Raw genomic sequence first — 20,081 nt, 5'->3', positions numbered from 1 at the left:
ACCCTAATCAAACACACCTGAACAAGCTAATCAAGGTCTTACTTGGTATACTTGAAACATCCAGGCAGGTGTTAGAGCTAAACCCTGAAGGGACACCGGCCCTCCAGGACCGAGATTGGTGACCCCTGGCCTAAAGTAACAGTAGGATGTAATGAAGACCACAACTCCCATGATTCCACACCCAGTCACTAATGCATCATCAAAATGGGCGTTTGTTTATTGTGAATATGCGCCCTCTAGTGGCGGAAATTACACACTGTGCCTTTAAGATAATAAGTCATATACTTTTAAAAATGTAAAGTTTTGCTGAACAAATGCGTGCTTGTTAACTAACATTAATTAAAGACAGAAATGTTGGTTCGTTTTTTATTGCATTTATTAGACTTTTTTTTTGCTGTTACTTTAATAATAATAATTAAAAACGAACTTTCCAGTCATATGTTACGTATTAAACGGATAACTCAACAGGTGTGGTGTTGCTCCACAACATTTCTCAGTGTCTGTGAACGACTCTTTGTTTGTGTTGTTTTTTTGTAATTACTGAAACCGTTGTCATTGTTTAACCTTCTAGTAATGCAGATGTCTTTTATTCGCATGATTCACTTTAATCCTTGTTGTATAATAAGTAGTAACTGTTTTAACACAGTGTTCACATCTGTTTATTCATTCTTTCATTTAGTTTCCTTCAGCTTAATCCCTTTATTCATCAGGGGTTGCCACAGTGGAATGAACCGCCAACTTATCCAGCATATGTTTTAAAGAGCGGATGCCCTTCCAGCCGCAACCCAGTACTGGGAAACATCCATTCACATGCATTCACACTCATGCATTATGGACAATTTAGTTTATTCAATTCACCTATAGCACATGTCTTTGGACTGTGGGGGAAACCAAAGCACCCAGACACGGGGAGAACATTCAAACTCCATACAGAAATGCCAACTGGCCCAGCCGAGACTTGAACCAGCAACCTTCTTGCTGTGAGGCGACAGTACTAACCACTGAGCCACCGTGTCACCATGTGTGATATTGTAAGATGCGTCTTATTTATGTAAACTGTACACCTTTAATGGCTCAATCAGGTGTTGTCTTTCTGTCATGTTGTACACACACGCACACAAACACACACACACAAATCTGTGTCTGTGTTCGTCATTCACTCTCCCTGCCCCCACTCACCCACACACACAGACACACACACAGAGCACAGCACAGGGTGTGGATGGTGAAACTCAATACTGTGGCTTTGTCTCAAACCCCAGTGAGCTGCCTAACTAGACGCCACTTCAAACATGTGTACTTTCTTTCACAAATCCATTAAGATGAGTTGTTTCTTGCTAGTGTTTGAAGTCAGTTTCAGCTGTGTGAAAGAAGTACCTTAGTTGTGTTTTAGGTCTGGTCCTGGAAAGTTTATGGTGACTGAAGTTACTCACTTAAGGGACTTCAAAGCTTTTGCACTGACAAGTATGATAAAGTACAGCTCTAGACGTGTAAATGACTTGAATTTATTTACTTTTTGTTATTGGTTCAACTTTGTGATTTGGTTTGGCATCGGTAAATCTGTAAACCCCTGGAATCATTATACAAGAAGAGCACTTTACAAAAATGTGTTTCCCCAAAGATCCTGTATTGTTATTATTGAATGATACCTCTCGTTTTCCCTTAAATGCAAAGGTCTGTAAATTTTGGTTTGCTTCAACTGCTACAAAGAAAATGTTGGTACAGTGGTGCAAACCTCCTCACGATCTCTCAGTCAAGCACTGGGTACAGTCACTACTGGAAATACTGTATCTGGAACTGCCATCAGCACGGATCAACCAAGCTAAACTAGACATTCTTACTGTATGGAAAATCTAGATATGTGACATCAAAGACATCTTGGACACTTAACCCTCATCTGATACTACGGATGTCAAATTTAATGTAAATTATCTAATGGGATGGGGGGATATATATGGGGTAATATCTGTTAAAAGTATTTTTCTATCAGTAAAAAATTCAATATTTTCATTTTCCGAAATAAAAAAACTGAATTACAAAAAAACTAAATACAAGAGAGCACTTACAATCCATGATTAAAAAAAACCTTGACTGTACCATCACTGACTGTAATATCTTAAAGAAACACAGCCTTTTGAGTTTTATTATGATTAAATATTTTTCAAGAGTTCACACTTAGCTGATGATTGATTATAAGCAAGTTTGGCATGCTGTCCCGGGAGAGAGCCCTAAGCTCGAAGGTTCTTGAGCCCTGGGCTCCCTCTCGTTTGGAGGTAGAGAGGGGAGCCTCGAGCTCAGGTAGATCTCGACAACTCCCCTTTTTATAATAGCTAAAGATTAAGATTGAAGGCTATTAAAAGATATGCTGCATTATTAGATTACCTGTATTGAAATTTAGATTTAACGATTAACTTGTTGTACATGTTTTTGGAATGTGGGAGGAAACTGGAGAACCCGGGGAAAACCCACGCAAGCACGGGAAGAACATGCAAACTACACACAGAAACGACCACCGGCCTGTTAAGGAACTAGAACCGGTGACGTTCTTGCTGTGAGGCGACAGTGCTAGTCACTGAGCCACCGTGCTGCCCTATGGAGGGAAAGGTGAAAAGGTAGGGGTGGAAGGGGGGATTCTTCAAATCGAAGATGACTGTAGTGAGAAAACCCTGGCTCTTTATAGTGGTTAGGAATGGCCTGATTGGTGGATCAAGCATGCTAATGCAGAACCAGCCGTGTTCAATCATAATCACGTGCTCCTCTCGAAATTAGTTTATGAATAAACTTCACCAAGTATTTGTTTTGTTTTTAAAATGATTCATAATCTTGCTGCTCCTTCTTTAAGAACATTTTTAATTCTTACATTAGTAATTAATAATAATAATAATAATTCCTTACATTTATATAGCGCTTTTCTGGGCACTCAAAGCGCTTTACACAATTAGGGGGAATTTCCTCATCCACCACCAGTGTGCAGCATCCACCTGGATGACGCAACGGCAGCCGTTTTGCACCAGAGCACACACCAGCTGATTGGTGGAGAGGAGACAGAGTGATGAAGCCAATTATGCAACACAATCTCACGGCAATTCGTAACTTTTTCATTTAGTGGCTAATTCGTACAAATTCTTACGATCTAATTCGTACATTTTAGTACGATTTGCATATCCCCCAATGACGGTTGGGTTTAGGGGTGGGGTTAGGTGCCCGCCTCCTTTTTTACGACTGAACTCGTACGACTGAACTCGTACGAATTCGTATGAATTAGCCACTAAACTGGCAAAACGTAAAATACTTATGTTTTCTCGTGAGATCAGGCTGAATTATGATATGGGGAGGGTTAGAAGGCCATGATGGACAGAGGCCAGTGGGCAGATTTGGCTCTTTTAACAATCACAGAGAGTCAGGACCTCAGTTTAACGTCTCATCCGAAAGACGGCGCTGACTGAACAGTATAGAGTCCCCGTCATTATACTGGGGCATTAGGACCCACACAGACCACAGGTTGAGCGCCCCCTGCTGGCCTCACTAACTAGCTTTCCCATGTGGTCTCCCATCCAGGTACAGACCGAGCGCAGCCCTGCTTAGCTTCAGTGGGCGAACATGTGAGAGTTGCAGAGAGCTCGCTGCAGGAGAAAACATTTAGAACGACACGCTCCATGGGGAGTGTATTGTCTTTGGATGTAAAGCCTCTTTTGGCCAATCGTCTTTTCCTTATAGAGCCACACGTCTATGGAGTACTCTTCCAACAGAATCGATTACATGCACAGATTACAAGGTGTTTGCATGTCTGACCAGGAGGTGGTTTTGGTCAAGTCAAATTTGTACACACTGAGTGTTGTGTTTGATTTGTCTGCATGTGTTTAGTCTGTATGTGAGTGAGTCTGTGTGTTTTAAATGGCAATTTTACTGTATTATTGTTTTTATTTGTTTAATTGTTTTAAGATTTACCTGTCCAGGGAATGCAGGTGGAAAATAGCTAAAACCTGGCACAAAGCATTCCTTTTTTAGGTTAATGTATATTTTGTGCATGTCCCTGTTAAAAAACAACCCCCCAAACAAACAAACAAACAAACGAACGAACAAACAAACAGGAATTGATTTGAACTGAATTAAATAATTGTAATATTTGTAATTTTAATATTTTTAATTATTTGTAATGATTTAAAAATATATGAAATATATTATCTATTTATTATAAAATATTAAATAAAATATTTAAATAAAAAGCATGAAATTCATGAAAATCGTTCAAGAAAAGTATTCAAAAATGATGTCCATTTGAGGTTATTTTGTGATCATTTTAATTTCTCTTTTAATATTTCAAATACCTTTTATGAAAACATCAAATGCGGGTGAAATAAAGTGGTATTATCATTAAAAAACATTCTGTTATTATTATTGTTATAACCTTTATTTTACCAGGAAATACACATTGAGATTACAAATCTCTTTTACAAGAGCATCCTGGCCAAGATTAGGTGTTGATAAGATTCTGTTATCTTATACAAAAATACACTTTAATTTTGTAATTGTCCAATATTTAGCTATGCATCTTATTTGTTTAGAAAGTTTGTGGCTCATATTTGAATAAGTTTAATCTAGAAAAATTGGTAAATCACAAAAAAGTCTTCCCCTTAAGGTTGTTGTTCATACTTTAAAAACTACTGGTTACAAAATGTGTAAATAAATCTAGACTAAAGTATCTAAAAACGAGTTTTCGATTGTTTATAAAGTTTGTTGATCATATGTGTACAAACATTGGCCAGTGCAAAAAAAAATTTAGTCTAAATACACCCAACACAACAACAGCCCTCGGTAAAGAGCGAGTGAGCGAGCTGGGGTTTGAGACGCGGCCCGTGTCGGAAGCGGGTGCAGTCATCCGGTTGAGGCGCTTGTTGTCCTCTCGGTGTCGGGACTCGGGATTGGCCCGTCACGGTTAAAGACACTCCCCTGATCACGGACGAACACCCTTCCTCAACCGCGAGCCTTCCGGTCTCGAGGATTACGCAAAATATTCTGTTCACGAAAGTTGACGTTGAAGCTGTAGTTGTAAATCGAGTCAGTTTGTAGTAACGTTCCTTTATTTTGATTTATCTGACGGAATAGAGCGACCCAAGAGCGCGATGGTGCTGAAATCTGAAGACGGTGTCGGTGAGTGACGACCAACAGCTGATACTTTACCAAACTTACTCAACAACATGTCTGATAAACATTCAGTGCTGTCGAGTGTGATGTTTGGGATGAATTAAAAAACGAAATATTAATTAAATAAAAAAAACGACATTTGATTAATTCTACAGCGCGTTGACTCCATTAGACGTCAATGTTATTTATCTAGGAAAGTCTGTTCTTAAATTGTATTGAGTCTAATTTTTGTTGAAAACAAATAATGTAGATAAAAAAAAAACAGATACAATGTTCTACAGTTTTGTGTAATCTAACTGGCAAAGATTGATGCAAAGTTTAAACGTAATTTAACTATTGTTAACTAGACACTAAAGTACTACTGAAAGTAATCGAAAAATACTAACAAAAAAATAAATAAGATTTAGGTTAACATTCATTTTATGAATCCAGAATATGTTGTTCCATGCTTTCATAAGCGAGGTAATGTTGGTTTTATATTCACACATTCATTCAGTGACAACTTGTGACATGCTACCTAACGCTACCTATATTGTTTACCATGGTACTTTGAGTATTGGGTCTGAAATCATATGCAAGTATGACTTGAAATCAACATTAGCACTGTTTATTTGACTGTGAACAATGTTGTACTGTAATAGTCATTGGCTGCTAAAATTATTTCACCATTTAGAGTTTGCAATAAATATTTTGAGAAATTATTATTAAGGAAAAAGTCTGAATGTGTGAATATAAAACTTCAATGCTTTCATACCTTATAGCTAGGGCCAGACAGAATCTGTGAATATGTTTTGCTATTTCTGTGGAGAATTTTGTAAAAAAAAATCTGTGGATTTATGCGGAATGATATTAGGAGAGTCATACCCAGGGCCAGATTGAATCTGCAGACGTTTTTTGCTATTTCTGCTGAGAATTTTGGTAAAAATCTGCGGATTTCTGTGGAATTATTTTGGGAGTATCCAGCGGAGGATCATAACTAAAACCTCAATATATTAAATAAAAAGTAATAAATTACTGAATAGAAACTGAATAAATTAAGATTTACACATTTACTCAAGTAAATAAACAGAATTAATGATGGGCTAAAAATCTGCAGAAATCTGCGTAAAATCTGCGGAATTCTGCGCGCGAAAACTTAATGAAAAAATATATGTTTTTTCATTTTTATTTAATATTTACAATGCAAATCCAATTATCCATTTATTTGGTAAGTCTCTCATATTATATATCTACTAGGGATGCAACAATACAGTTAGCTCATGGTTCAATACATACCTCGGTCTTTTAACGCGATTTCGGTTCGGTTCTCATGGCTTGACACGCGTGTTTTTTTAATTCTATGGGCAATAGGAACAGTAAGAGGTTAAGGAGAAAAAAGTAAAAACGATTTATTGCAATACTCATTTTGTTTTACTTAAAAGGCAAGAAAAGTACACAAGTTCCTAGTTTATTTTATTAAAAAAAATTAACACTGAAATCTCACAGCTGCTGGTTTATTGCTAGCGGCGGTGAAGTGAGGCTGAGGCAACAGTAATATAATAAAATATGGAACTGTTCGGTACGACCTCCACGGTTTAATACGCGCTTGTGAATTGCGGATTTCTCCGTTTTACGTTAAAATAATTTATGTTTTAAATCTCCCCGAATGGACTGTGTGTGCCTGTAAGTCCATGAGCTGAGATGAGGAAACTCCTCCCCGCGAGTAAATATTCAATCACTATGCTCTAAAGTTAGGGGGCGCTTGACCATCATTCCACACTTTAACATTGCGAGCGGCAGTGAAGTGAGACTGAGGCAACAGTACAAGGAAGCACCGGCGAAGTGAGGCAACAGTACAAGAAAGCGCCGCCGTCTTTCAAATCTGCGGTGTAAGGACATTTCGGTTCTGCCGGTAAGCATACTGCCAATAAAAGAAAAAACTGTGACCAAAAAATAACTGTGCAAGCATTGTTTTACACGTATAACCATGACTGCACATCTGCAGCGCCATCACCCAGCAATATCACTGTCTTAGGCAGGATGGCAGAGAAGGTAATAAAGTCCTCCAAATAGCAACAATCCCTCGCTGAATCTTTCAAGCAAACATACCCAACTGGTTCCAAGAGACATAAAAATAAGGCAGTGCGCCAGTTTATTGCTTAAGATTTGCCGCCGTTTTCGGTGACTAGAAATGTGGGCTTTTGTCATCTTATAAAAGCACTCAATCTGCATTACAGACTACAGTCTCGCATTTTTTCAGATCCGAGATAATGATTATGGTTTATTTATGTTTACTTCAGTACAAATATGTTGATTTGAAATGGCCAATTTATCTTTATTAGCTTCACATGTATGTTTATTTTTAAAGTGTAGGATTTTATGTGTTCCCCAGTTTGTACATGGGCTACCAGCAGCTGTGAGATTAACTCAGTTCCTAAAGGGCCGCAGCTCTGCACAGTTTAGTCCCAACCCTAATTAAACACACCTGATCAAACTATTTGAGTCCTTCAGGCTTGTTTGAAACCTACAGGTAAGTGTGTTGCAGGGTTGGAACTAAACTGTGCAGGTCTTCGGCCCTCCGGGAATTGAGTTTGACACCCCTGCATTATAGGAACTTGTGTACTTTTCTTGGCTTTTACGTAAAACAAAATGAGTATTGCTATAAATCGTTAATCTTTTAAAAAAACACACTTGTCAAGCCATAAGAACCGAACCAAAAACCGTGTTAAAAAGCTGAGTTATGTATTGAACCTTGAGCTAACTGTGTTGTTGCATCCCTTGAAACCTCATTTATTCATCTTTCCAAGAATATATAAATCTAGTCTTGTGGTCCAGAGACACAAATAAGTGTTTGTTTCTGAATTTAAAGGCCTGACTTTTTTATTGTCATTTCTATAAATACTATTCTCCCAATACATCTAATATTTAACACCAGTTTTAAATAGGGGTGTCAAAATTAATCGTTTCTTTGGTGCACCGCGATGCAGACGCGGACAATAAGGAATCGGTTCAGTAATAATCATAACCGGTTATTATGTACTGACGTCATTTATCTCCTGTGCGCTCTGTCGCGAGGGAGGTGAGCGTGAGTATTTACAACACTCAGCCAACTCAGGGCCGGTCCGTGGCATAGGCACCATAGGCAAATGCTAAGGGCGCTGTATATCCAGGGGGGCGCCAGAAAGGAACGCGGTTCAGTTGGTTTTGTTTTCGATATTCCTGACACACATTCAGTTGTAGACGGCAATAACTCAAAAACCTCTTACCCTAAAAAGAAAAAAGTGTGTTTCCTACAAAAAGGCAAAGCTGGTTATGTTTCACAGCTGTCTTTCTTTTTTTTCGCTCAACATTACGACCACTTCTCCGTTTAAGCCCTCGCAATATTTGTTTAGCCGGGAGAGCTCGCGCTGAGAGGAGCTCTCGGTAAGGGACCGTCGGAAAAGTGCTTCTTTTTTTTTTCCAGTTTTTTTCGTTTTTCTGCTCCGCTCATCGCGAGCTCTCCCTGTTGTAAGGGCTTAAGTGTGTGCGTGCGTGCGCACGCGTGTGTGTGTGTGTTTGTTTGTTTCTTTGGTGCCGACTATGTTTGTGTATGTGTTTGAATGAGAGATAGTGTGGTGCTGTGTCTCTGTGTGTTTATACAGACAGCTTGTTATAACCTTCCCCCCAAAATATAACACTGTATATGGAAAGCATCGTCAATGCACCGAGATATCGTTTTGAATTGAATCGAAGGCATGATAATCGTAACCGAACCGAACCGTGAGACCAGTATAGGTTCACACCTCTAGTTTTAACACAACATTTCACTCAAAACACATGTTTTAAATGTTTTCCAGAGCTGTATATTGTATAGAACAAGTGTGATGATGCTGTCAGACTGCTGCCTCTCTAATGTCAACAGTACCTTTTCATGTGAACTGTCTTTGTTGTTTAGGCAGTTATGAATTAATCATTGTGTTGAAAGGCCTCGTTGATTTTGCTGATGGATGAATGTTTTATTGTTCTGTGATCCTCTTAATAATGCATGTGCTCAAGCTGTTTTGTTATTTGGTTGGTTGGTTGTTTGTTTTTCCATCTTAAAATGTTTTCCACGCCACTCATCCTCTTGTATGTGATTATTGCTATGACAAAGTTCGAAAAAAACCCTGAAAACTGGTTTGTTCTCACTTTTATCGCTCATTAACTTTTGCACATATACCTGTGAAGTGAGTCTGTTCAATTCCTGCTAGTGCGATTTCTACAGGCTGCAGCTTGTCCAAACTCAGTCTCGCATTCTCAGCAAGAAACCACACATTCAGGTTATATCGTGCACACCACTCAACACATTGAGCATTGTGTTTTCTGAATGTTTCGCTGTGGCATTATAATGTGTGTGTTTGTGGCACTTGTTGGCTGATGGTGAGGAATGTGTCTCAGCTGTCTGACTTCACTGTGGGGGATGGGTGCTTACTGTGGGAACGCTGAATGCTGAACACTGCCATGCTGACCGGTGAAATGCTGAGCAGCCTTACACTGCCATGCTGAACAGTGAAGTGCTGAACGTTAAATGCTGAATGTTAAATACTGGAAGCTGAACTCTGAAATGCTGAATGTTAAATACTGGAAGCTGAACTCTGAAATGCTGAACATTAAATGCTGAACTCTAAAATGCTGAACGTTAAATATTAAAATACTGAATGCTAAAATTTTGAACGCTGACCTCTGAAATGCTAATTGGTAAATGCTAATGCTGAACATTAAATACTGAACGCTTAACTCTGAAATGCTGAACGTTAAATACTGAATGCTGAACTCTAAAATGCTGAACGTTAAATATTGAAATACTGAATGCTGAAATTTTGATTGCTGAACTCTAAAATGCTAATTGGTAAATGCTAATGCTGAAATGCTGAACGTTAAATACTAACCGCTTAACTCTGAAATGCTGAACGTTAAATACTGAATGCTGAACTCTAAAATGCTGTACGTTAAATATTATAATACTGAATGCTAAAATTTTGAACGCTGACCTCTGAAATACTAATTGGTAAATGCTAATGCTGAACATTAAATACTGAACGCTTAACTCTGAAATGCTGAACGTTAAATACTGAATGCTGAACTCTAAAACGTTAAATATTGAAATACTGAATGCTGAAATTTTGAACGCTGAACTCTGAAATGCTAATTGTTAAATGCTAATGCTGAAATGCTGAACATTAAATACTGAACGCTTAACTCTGAAATGCTGAACGTTAAATACTGAAATGTGGAACGGTAAATACTGAAATATTGAATGCTGAAATTTTTAATGCTAAACTCTGAAATGTTAAACATTAAATGCTGATGCTGAAATGTTGAATGTTAGATACTGAAATGCTGAATGTTAAATGGTAATGCTGAACGTTAAATACTGAACGCTTAACTCTGAAATGCTGAACAATAAATACTGAATGCTGAACTCTAAAATGCTGAACGTTACATATTGAAATACTGAATGCTGAAATTGAACGCTGAACTCTAAAATGCTAATTGTTAAATGCTAATGCTGAAATGCTGAACATTAAATACTGAACGCTTAACTCTGAAATGCTGAACGTTAAATACTGAAATCTGAAACGGTGAAATATTGAATGCTGAAATTTTTAATGCTAAACTCTGAAATGTTAAACATTAAATGCTGATGCTGAAATGTTGAATGTTAAATACTGAAATGCTGAATGTTAAATGGTAATGCTGAACGTTAAATACTGAAATGCTGAACTCTGAAATGCTGAACATTAAATGCTGAAATGCTAAATGTGAAAAACTGAAATGCGAAATGTTAAATGCTAATGCTAAATGATAAATGCTGAAATACTGAATGCTAAACTCTTAAAATGTGAAAAACTGAAATGCGAAATGTTAAATGCTAATGCTAAACATTAAATACTGAAATGTGGAACAATAAATACTGAAATTTTGAATGTTAAATACTGAAATACTGAATACAGATTTTTTCACGCTAAAGACTAAACGTTAAACGCTGATGCTGAAATGTTGAATGTTAAATACTGAGTGCTGAATGTTAAATGCTAATGCTGAATGTTAAATATTGAAATGCTGAACACTGAACTCTGAAATGCTAAATGTTAAATGCTAATGCTGAACTGCGGATCATTAAACACAGAAATGCTAAATGTTAAATACTGAAATGCTGAATGTTAAACTGAAATGCTGAACACTGAACTCTGAAATGCTGAACATGTAATACTGAAATGCGGAACTCTGAAATGCTGAACGTTTAATACTGAAATGCGGAACATTAGATACTAAAATGCTGAATGTTAAAAACTGAATGCTGAAATTTTTAACATTGAATGTAAAATGCTGAAATGTTCAATGTTAGATACTGAACGCTGAACGTTAATGCTGAATGTTAAATACTGAAATGCTGAATTCTAAATGGTAAACGTTTAATGCTGAGGCTAAAATGTTGAATGTTAAATACTGAAAGCTGAATGTTGAATACTGAAATACTGAATGCTGAACTCTGAAATGCTAAATGTTAATTGCTAATGGTGAATGTTAAATACTGAAATGCTGAATGTTAAATACTGAAATACTGAATGCAAAAATTTTTAACACTGAACTCTGAACACTAAACGTTAAATGTTGATGCTGAAATGTTGAATGTTAAATACTGAACACTGAACTCAGATGCTGAACATGTAATACTGAAATGCGGAACTCTGAAATGCTGAACGTTTAATACTGAAATGCGGAACGTTAGATACTAAAATGCTGAATGTAAAAAACTGAATGCTGAAATTTTTAACATTGAATGTAAAATGCTGAAATGTTCAATGTTAGATACTGAACGCTGAACGTTAATGCTGAATGTTAAATACTGAAATGCTGAATTCTAAATGGTTAACGTTTAATGCTGAGGCTAAAATGTTGAATGTTAAATACTGAAAGCTGAATGTTGAATACTGAAATACTGAATGCTGAACTCTGAAATGCTAAATGTTAATTGCTAATGGTGAATGTTAAATACTGAAATGCTGAATGTTAAATACTGAAAAACTGAATGCAAAAATTTTTAACACTGAACTCTGAACACTAAACGTTAAATGTTGATGCTGAAATGTTGAATGTTAAATACTGAACACTGAACTCAGATGCTGAACGTTTAATACTGAAATACTGAATGAAATTTTTTAACTCTGAATGTTAAACGTTAAATGCTGATGCTAAAATGTTGAATGTTAAATACTGAACGTTAAACGTTAAATGCTAATGCTGAATGTTAAATAATGAAATACTGAACTATGAACTCTGAAATGCTGAACATTAAATGCTAATGTTGAAAGTTAAATACTGAAATACTGAACTCTGAAATGCTATACGATGAACTCTGAAATGCTGAACGTTAAATACTGAACGCTGAACTTTGAAATGCTGAACGTTAAATGCTAACGCTGAACGTTTTACGTACGATACCCCTGGTTTTATTGCACACCTGCGTAAATGATTGATGTCCAATAATTTGTTTAGGCAAAGAACAAGAATTCAAAATACTCATTAATTGTCATTTCAACTCCTCTAGTCAGCAGGTCATTTTTACCATTTAATTAAATTTATTGTTTCTCAACCACGTTCCTGAAGAACCACCAATACTGCATGTTTTGGATGTCTCTTTTGTCTGTTCCACCCATTGCAGGCCTTTCAGTCTGTGCTAATGAGCTGATGATCTGATTCAGGTGTGTTTGGTTAAGGACACATGGAAAATGTGCAGAGCTGGTGGTCCTCCAGAAATGTGGTTGAGAAACATGGATTTAAACTAATGTATGATTTTTATTGTATTTTTTTTTCCGGTATATATTTGTGTAGGTATTAATGGATCAAAACTAATGTAATGGAGCATTATTTAAATCTTATTTTGACATTTTCTTTCTAAAAATCGAATTTAAAATCACTCATGCAAACTTATTTTAATGTGGACCTCCAATCTTTGACCCATTTATGTGAATGTATATAAGTGATGGTTTAGTTCCATGTTGTCGTTAGCGGTTTGGGTGTTGTAGAGTAGATCTAGTAAGAGCTCTTGCACATAGTGCGGGTGTGGACCGTTTAATCCACCGCATGAGAAAGACACTTAACAGGAAATGTCACCTCATGATGAACTCTGCCAGGAACAAGCATTTGTCTCCAAGTCCAACAGTAATATCCCAGTGCAGCTGAGGATTATGGGAAATGCAGTGCAGTTTAATAACAGTAGTGTGTGAGTTATCTGTTATCTGGGACAATATTGACTTTTTTTTTTTCCTCAACTTGGCTCAGTTTCCTGTTTGTGTGCTGTTGATTATCATGTGACTTCCTGTCATGTGTCCTCAAGGCGCTGTGTTCACCAGGTGAAGCGCATATGTGTGGTAATGAATTTGTGTGTATATGTTCACACCATCGTTGCAGATAGATGCAGGACGCACAAGTTTATTTGTCACAGTTTAGCACTGTAGTGTAAACACTGAAGTCTGAAGTTTTTTCAGTTTTTAGAGCGCTTTAACAAAACTTGTTAAATCTAACTTGTTAATCATGTGTGTTAAAATGGCAAAAACGTGAATTGTTGTGAGTTGAAATGAGTTTTTCTTCTGTTGTGTACACTTAAATGTGCAGTTTCAAAATGCAACACGTTCAATATGCTGAACGTTAAATACTAAAATGCGGAACATTAAGTACTGACATACGGAACGTTAGCTACTGAAATGCGGAACGTTAAATTCTGAAATGCGGAACGTTAACTACTGAAATGCGGAACGTTAACTACCTAAATGTGGAAGGTTAAATACTGAAATGCGGAAGGTTAAATTCTGAAATGTGGAACGTTAATTACTGAAATGCGGAACATTTACTACTGGAATGCTGAACGTTAAATACTGGAATGCGGAACGTTAACTACTAAAAATGCGGAACGTTAACTACTGAAATGCGGAACGTTAACTACTGAAATGCGGAACGTTAACTACTGAAATGCAGAACGTTAACTACTGAAATGCGGAATATTAACTATTAGAATGCTGAACGTTTAATTCTGAAATGCGGAATGTTAACTACTGAAATGCGGAACGTTAACTACTGAAATGCGGAACATTAACTATTGGAATGCTGAACGTTAAATTCTGAAATGCGGAATGTTAACTACTGAAATGCGGAACGTTAACTACTGAAATGTAGAACGTTAATTACTGGAATGCAGAACGTTAACTACTGAAATGCGGAACGTTAACTACTGAAATGCGGAACGTTAACTACTGGAATGCTGAACGTTAAATACTGGATTGTGGAACGTTAAGTACTGAAATGTGGAACGTTAACTACTGAAATGCGGAAGGTTAAATACTGAAATGCGGAACTTTAACTACTGGAATGCTGAACGTTAAATACTGGATTGTGGAACATTAAGTACTGAAATGTGGAACGTTAACTACTGGAATGCGGAACGTTAACTACTGGAATGCTGAACGTTAAATCCTGGATTGTGGAACATTAACTACTGAAATGTGGAACTTTAACTACTGAAATGCGGAACGTTAACTACTGAAATGCGGAACATTAACTATTGGAATGCTGAACGTTAAATTCTGAAATGCGGAATGTTAACTACTGAAATGCGGAACGTTAACTACTGAAATGTAGAACGTTAATTACTGGAATGCAGAACGTTAACTACTGAAATGCGGAACGTTAACTACTGAAATGCGGAACGTTAACTACTGGAATGCTGAACGTTAAATACTGGATTGTGGAACGTTAAGTACTGAAATGTGGAACGTTAACTACTGAAATGCGGAAGGTTAAATACTGAAATGCGGAACTTTAACTACTGGAATGCTGAACGTTAAATACTGGATTGTGGAACATTAAGTACTGAAATGTGGAACGTTAACTACTGGAATGCGGAACGTTAACTACTGAAATGCAGAACGTTAACTACTGAAATGCGGAACGTTAACTACTGAAATGCGGAACGTTAACTACTGGAATGCTGAACGTTAAATACTGGATTGTGGAACGTTAAGTACTGAAATGTGGAACGTTAACTACTGAAATGCGGAACTTTAACTACTGAAATGCGGAAGGTTAAATACTGAAATGCGGAACTTTAACTACTGGAATGCTGAACGTTAAATACTGGATTGTGGAACATTAAGTACTGAAATGTGGAACGTTAACTACTGGAATGCGGAACGTTAACTACTGGAATGCTGAACGTTAAATCCTGGATTGTGGAACATTAACTACTGAAATGTGGAACTTTAACTACTGAAATGCGGAACTTTAACTACTGAAATGCGGAAGGTTAAGTACTGAAATGCGGAACGTTAACTACTGGAATGCTATACGTTAAATACTGAAATAGGGAATGTTAAATACTAAAATTCGGAATGTTAAATACATTCGCGCGGCTCTCGGTCCCGCCCAGACTCGTCAGCACTACCAAGCCTACCAGTCACAGAGCTTGCGCTATGCATTGTCGCGACGTGTAGTTACATTTTTTGAGAGGTGCACGTCAGTGACGCCGACGGCCACGGCGAAGGGCTATGCGTCAACGCCGTAACATACGCGTGCGTTTGACGCAGAAGTATAAATCAGCCTGAAGTGTGTCTCTTTCGCAAGTGGATTTTGACGGGGACAGGGTGAAGGATCGCGTACAAAGCAGAGCTTGCAAGCTGTGTTTTTTTTTTGTCGACAACATGAACGTTGTCAACATAACTCACTGAATATCCAAAATACTTTCACACTGGCGACTTCATTGAAAGAGGAGAGGGTTTAAGTTCTGTCAATGGGTCTCCTGCATCTGCAGTTCAACAAGCGTGTTTTTTTCCTGCTTGGCAAGCCAAGCTGACATGTCATGGGGGCGTGGCAGCATCGACGATTCCATTTTTTTGATTCGATAATCAAAATTGAGCATGAATTTTAATCGATTTCGATTTATTATCAAAATCATGGCACCCTTAATTTGAACACTTTTGAAATTGGAAAAGCCGATATGAACATCTCACAAAGCAGTTTCAAAGTGAGCATGTTTAAATGTCTACTCTGATATTTTTGTGTCTGCTACACATAAACAGCCAGATTACTGGTCAGTTGTACAGTACTCTGACCACCTTTTTTGGTGTACTGTGGGTCCTTGACTAACAGGGCCTGAACTCTACTGAACACCTGTGGCGATGATGACCTCATTGATGGATTGGGACAAAGACATCTTTCACACTCTTAGACATTCTGCTCTTCTTTGTGTTTGTGAACATGAAAAGCTCAGACTGTCCAAGATTAGATATTTTTCGTCTATACGTGACTCTTTGTGGGTTAAAAAAAGCACCAAGGGTTTCTTCATGAATAAAAATGAGATAATGCTAACATTGCGCATTAGCCACGGTGTCAGTCAGAGGCTGTAGTCATGTGTGGTGTTGCTCATCAGATTTCTCCTGTATGCGCTTTCATTTGCTCACATAAACGGCAGGATGTTTACTCTGCAGAGCTTCAGGATGTTTGCTCAGCACAGTGGCCTGTCTGCTTCACAGATCTCAGATCAGATCTTGCAGCAGAGTCCTCCGGTGCCCCGTGAGTGTGTTTAGCTAGGCTAATGCTAAAAATAAATCACTCTGCATTCCTCGTACAGAAACAATCGGTTATTGTTGTTGGTGTTATTTTTGGTTCAGGCGTACTACATTGGTTTCCTAGCTTTCACTCACTCTTGCGTGTGGCGTGATGGTGAAAGAGTGTGTTTGTGACACAGAAGTGTGTCATTTCCTCAGAGATCTGACTTAAGACTCTCTCTGGACACTCTAAGCTGGCCGATTCCAGGAAAATATATTCAGGTCATGATCTCAGATGAGCTCTTATACAGGTCATGCTGTTATTAGTTTATCGACATTAATGAGCTACATACTGAGTGGCCCAAAATGTGGATAAATCCATCAGATACATATTACATCTGTGAACCCTTCAAAACCTTGTTTTTTTTTAACCCTTGTGCACGGTTTAAATGGACTATCCCTTTGTTATGTCAAGGATTAAAACATCCACTGAATTAAACTCCTGTAAAAATGGATCAGATAATAAATTATTTTGATTTTTTTTTTTTTTGCATAAATCTGTTAATGAACACTCTAAAAAAGAAATCCGTAAAATTTACGGTAAAAAACCGTCAGCTGTGGTTGCCAGTACTTTTCTGTTAAAACACGGTACAAACCGTAAAAGTAATTTCTAATTTTTACAGTAAATTACCGTATTTTATTAATTTATAGAGGTAATATGTCTGTATTTTGAATGATCAACATCTACACATCTTTTGTTACACAGTTAGACATGTTAGCATACCCAAATGCAGGTGGTGATGAGGAAGTTACATAATGAGCCAATGCTCATCACAATTAATTTTTCCCACAAGCAGAAAAGAGTATCCGCATATAGAAGGTGCTTAGTGTCATTCAAACAGCTACTAAACACCAGTATGGTAGCACGCATAAAATTAAAATCATGAAACAAACATTGTTTATCAACATTAGATGTAACATAAATCTCTAATGTACATAACTGATGGGGAAACAAGTAAAAAGATCCATATCAATGTCAACCAAATACATAAAAAGTTATGTGCCATGCAGGGAATTCTTAGAAAGTCAATTTACGGTTATTCGCCGTATATATTAGGGAAACATACCGTTAACCAGGTTACGGATTTGTACTGTAGCATTTTTGCAGTTTTTTACCGTTGAAATCACGGCCATTTTTTAAAGTGAATCTCAGTCCAAATCAAAACTACTGAATTGTTTAGGAAATTGCAGGATTTTAACTCTTTAATTGCCAAATTCATTAATGATGTCACTGATTTGGTGAAAAAACAAAACAAATTCAAAATGACGTATTTTTAATGTAGAAAGTAATTGTGGACTGGATTTTTAATTATTTTTTTTTTATCACAATCTGAACTAGGATTGGGCGATGTTGACCAGTTTGTCATCGTACAATGTCTAATGTGAAACATTGCGATGGCATCGTCGTCGTAGGCGGGGGTGGTTGTTAAATATCAATTAATTCATAACAAATTAATTAATTGTAGCCTACCGTTTTCACTACCTGACGCACATGGTCTTTGCTTTACCTATAGCCAAATCATAAAAGTTACACACACATTACCACCTGTCGATCACTTTTTTGTCCGCGGGACATGAATAGGCATCTGTGTCGTTCTGATGGCTTTTCCCATAGCTGGTGGAGGAGACTTCGTTTGGAGTTCACTGTAATTTGTATTGTGATTGATGATAGCTTCCTTATTTTGTTATCATTATGAGAAAATTATAACAAGTAAAGATGATAGAGCTCGACCGTTTTGGTCACATATGCGTTCGAAATTGTATCCATGCGACCTTAAATAATATTTGGAAGCATTTGGGCGAGTGCATACATTTTCATTGTTTTCACTGCAAAATCCTCACCGCGTGCGCGGATTTAGAAGACATTTATGCGTAATGCGACTTCGCACCTAAAAACGACAAACTCAGCAGCACTCAGAAACAGATTAAACAGTTGTTATGGGAACTTGAAGTAAAAAAGCCTGCAATGCTTGCCCCGCCTTGTGCTCTTCTTAAGCCTTGTGCTCTCCGTCCGTTGTTCTATCTATAGTTTACTCTACTAAAGGCTAAAGTACACTATGGTAATTACTAGGGATGTAACGGTATCAGAATTTCACGGTACGGTAATACCTCGGTATGAATGTCACGGTACGGTATTTATTGAATCATTTACAGGAAAAAACAAAACTTATGAAAATACTCCAAAAAAGTGTCAATGACATACAAATTAGCCATCTATCTGTAAGCTTTGAAACAGGAACTTCAATTTTAATAACAAAAAAATATTAAACCATGTGAAAAATAAAGTTTCAATTTAGTATTGCTGAAAACTCATCACATTCAACATTTAATCACTCACTCACTTAGATAGAGATGGGTTTAAAGGAAAATTATCATATAAATATAATCTGGTAAAAGCTGGTATCTCTGGGTATTTACAATGTCCCCTGCAACAGAAAAAAAACCCTCTCATTTGGGACTGAGGTTTCTGGGACAAGAGAGATATGACTTGGCCCAGGTTGACAGCAGTGGGTAACGTTGTGCATTGTCTTTCCCCCACTTGAGAAGACAAACCATGAGTGAGATAGAGATCTCATGTCTGCATCAATCTGAACAGTGTGCTGTGTTTCTGCAGTCCCCATGACTGATTATTAGTCCTATTCCCCAACTTGCAGGCACGTGCACACACAGGGCTCAACCTGTGCAGTGCACATGCCCTTTTTAGTCTTGGATAGAAAGTTCCCTTCCAAAATGATCAAAAGTGCCCCCTCGACGCGACATACCCTCTGTCCCCGCTTTACAGTACGCGCGCGACAACACAGCTGATAAGAACTCGCGCGACAACACAGCTGATAAGAACTCGCGCGACAACACAGCTGATAAGAACTCGCGCGACAACACAGCTGATAAGAACTCGCGCGACAACACAGCTGATAAGAACTCGCGCGACAACACAGCTGATAAGAACTCGCGCGACAACACAGCTGATAAGAACTCGCGCGACAACACAGCTGATAAGAACTCGCGCGACAACACCGCTATTCAGTACGCGCGCGACAACACAGCTGATAAGAACTCGCACGACAACACCACTATTCAGTACGCGCGCGGCGACAACACTATTCAGTACGCGCGCGGCGACAACACTATTCAGTACGCGCGCGGCGACAACACCCGCTTTAGGGTTTTCCAGCTCTTTTTGATCCCCGCTTCTAGCAGCACACTCCATTTCCGCATTACTGGATCTGTAGCGACAACAGACCGCAAGGGATTATGGCCAAGCCTGGGCTGATGGGAATTGTAGTTTCCGGTACCTCCCGTTCGCTTCATTCGCCTGAGCAAATTTTCTCAGAAGAC

General features: G+C 37.8%; 1 protein-coding gene across 4 annotated transcripts in view; it reads left to right on the top strand.

The window, feature by feature from the left end:
• cyth1a (cytohesin 1a) overlaps nt 1-20,081 on the top strand; it is a 113,456-nt gene that overhangs the window by 43,200 nt on the left and 50,175 nt on the right. The window contains 1 exon segment of one of the 4 annotated variants that reach the window (NM_214682.2): nt 4,932-5,151. The exons of 2 other annotated variants lie outside the window; for them this stretch is intronic. In NM_214682.2, coding sequence (NP_999847.1) covers nt 5,124-5,151 — 28 coding nt within the window. In that variant the 5' untranslated portion in view covers nt 4,932-5,123. 4 annotated transcript variants of the gene reach the window in all.

The sequence above is a fragment of the Danio rerio genome, chromosome 3 (assembly GCF_049306965.1).
Source record: "Danio rerio strain Tuebingen ecotype United States chromosome 3, GRCz12tu, whole genome shotgun sequence".
Lineage (NCBI taxonomy): Eukaryota > Metazoa > Chordata > Actinopteri > Cypriniformes > Danionidae > Danio > Danio rerio.
The sequence above is the reverse complement of the archived record's forward strand: the minus strand, read 5'-3'. Positions and strand labels throughout refer to the sequence as shown.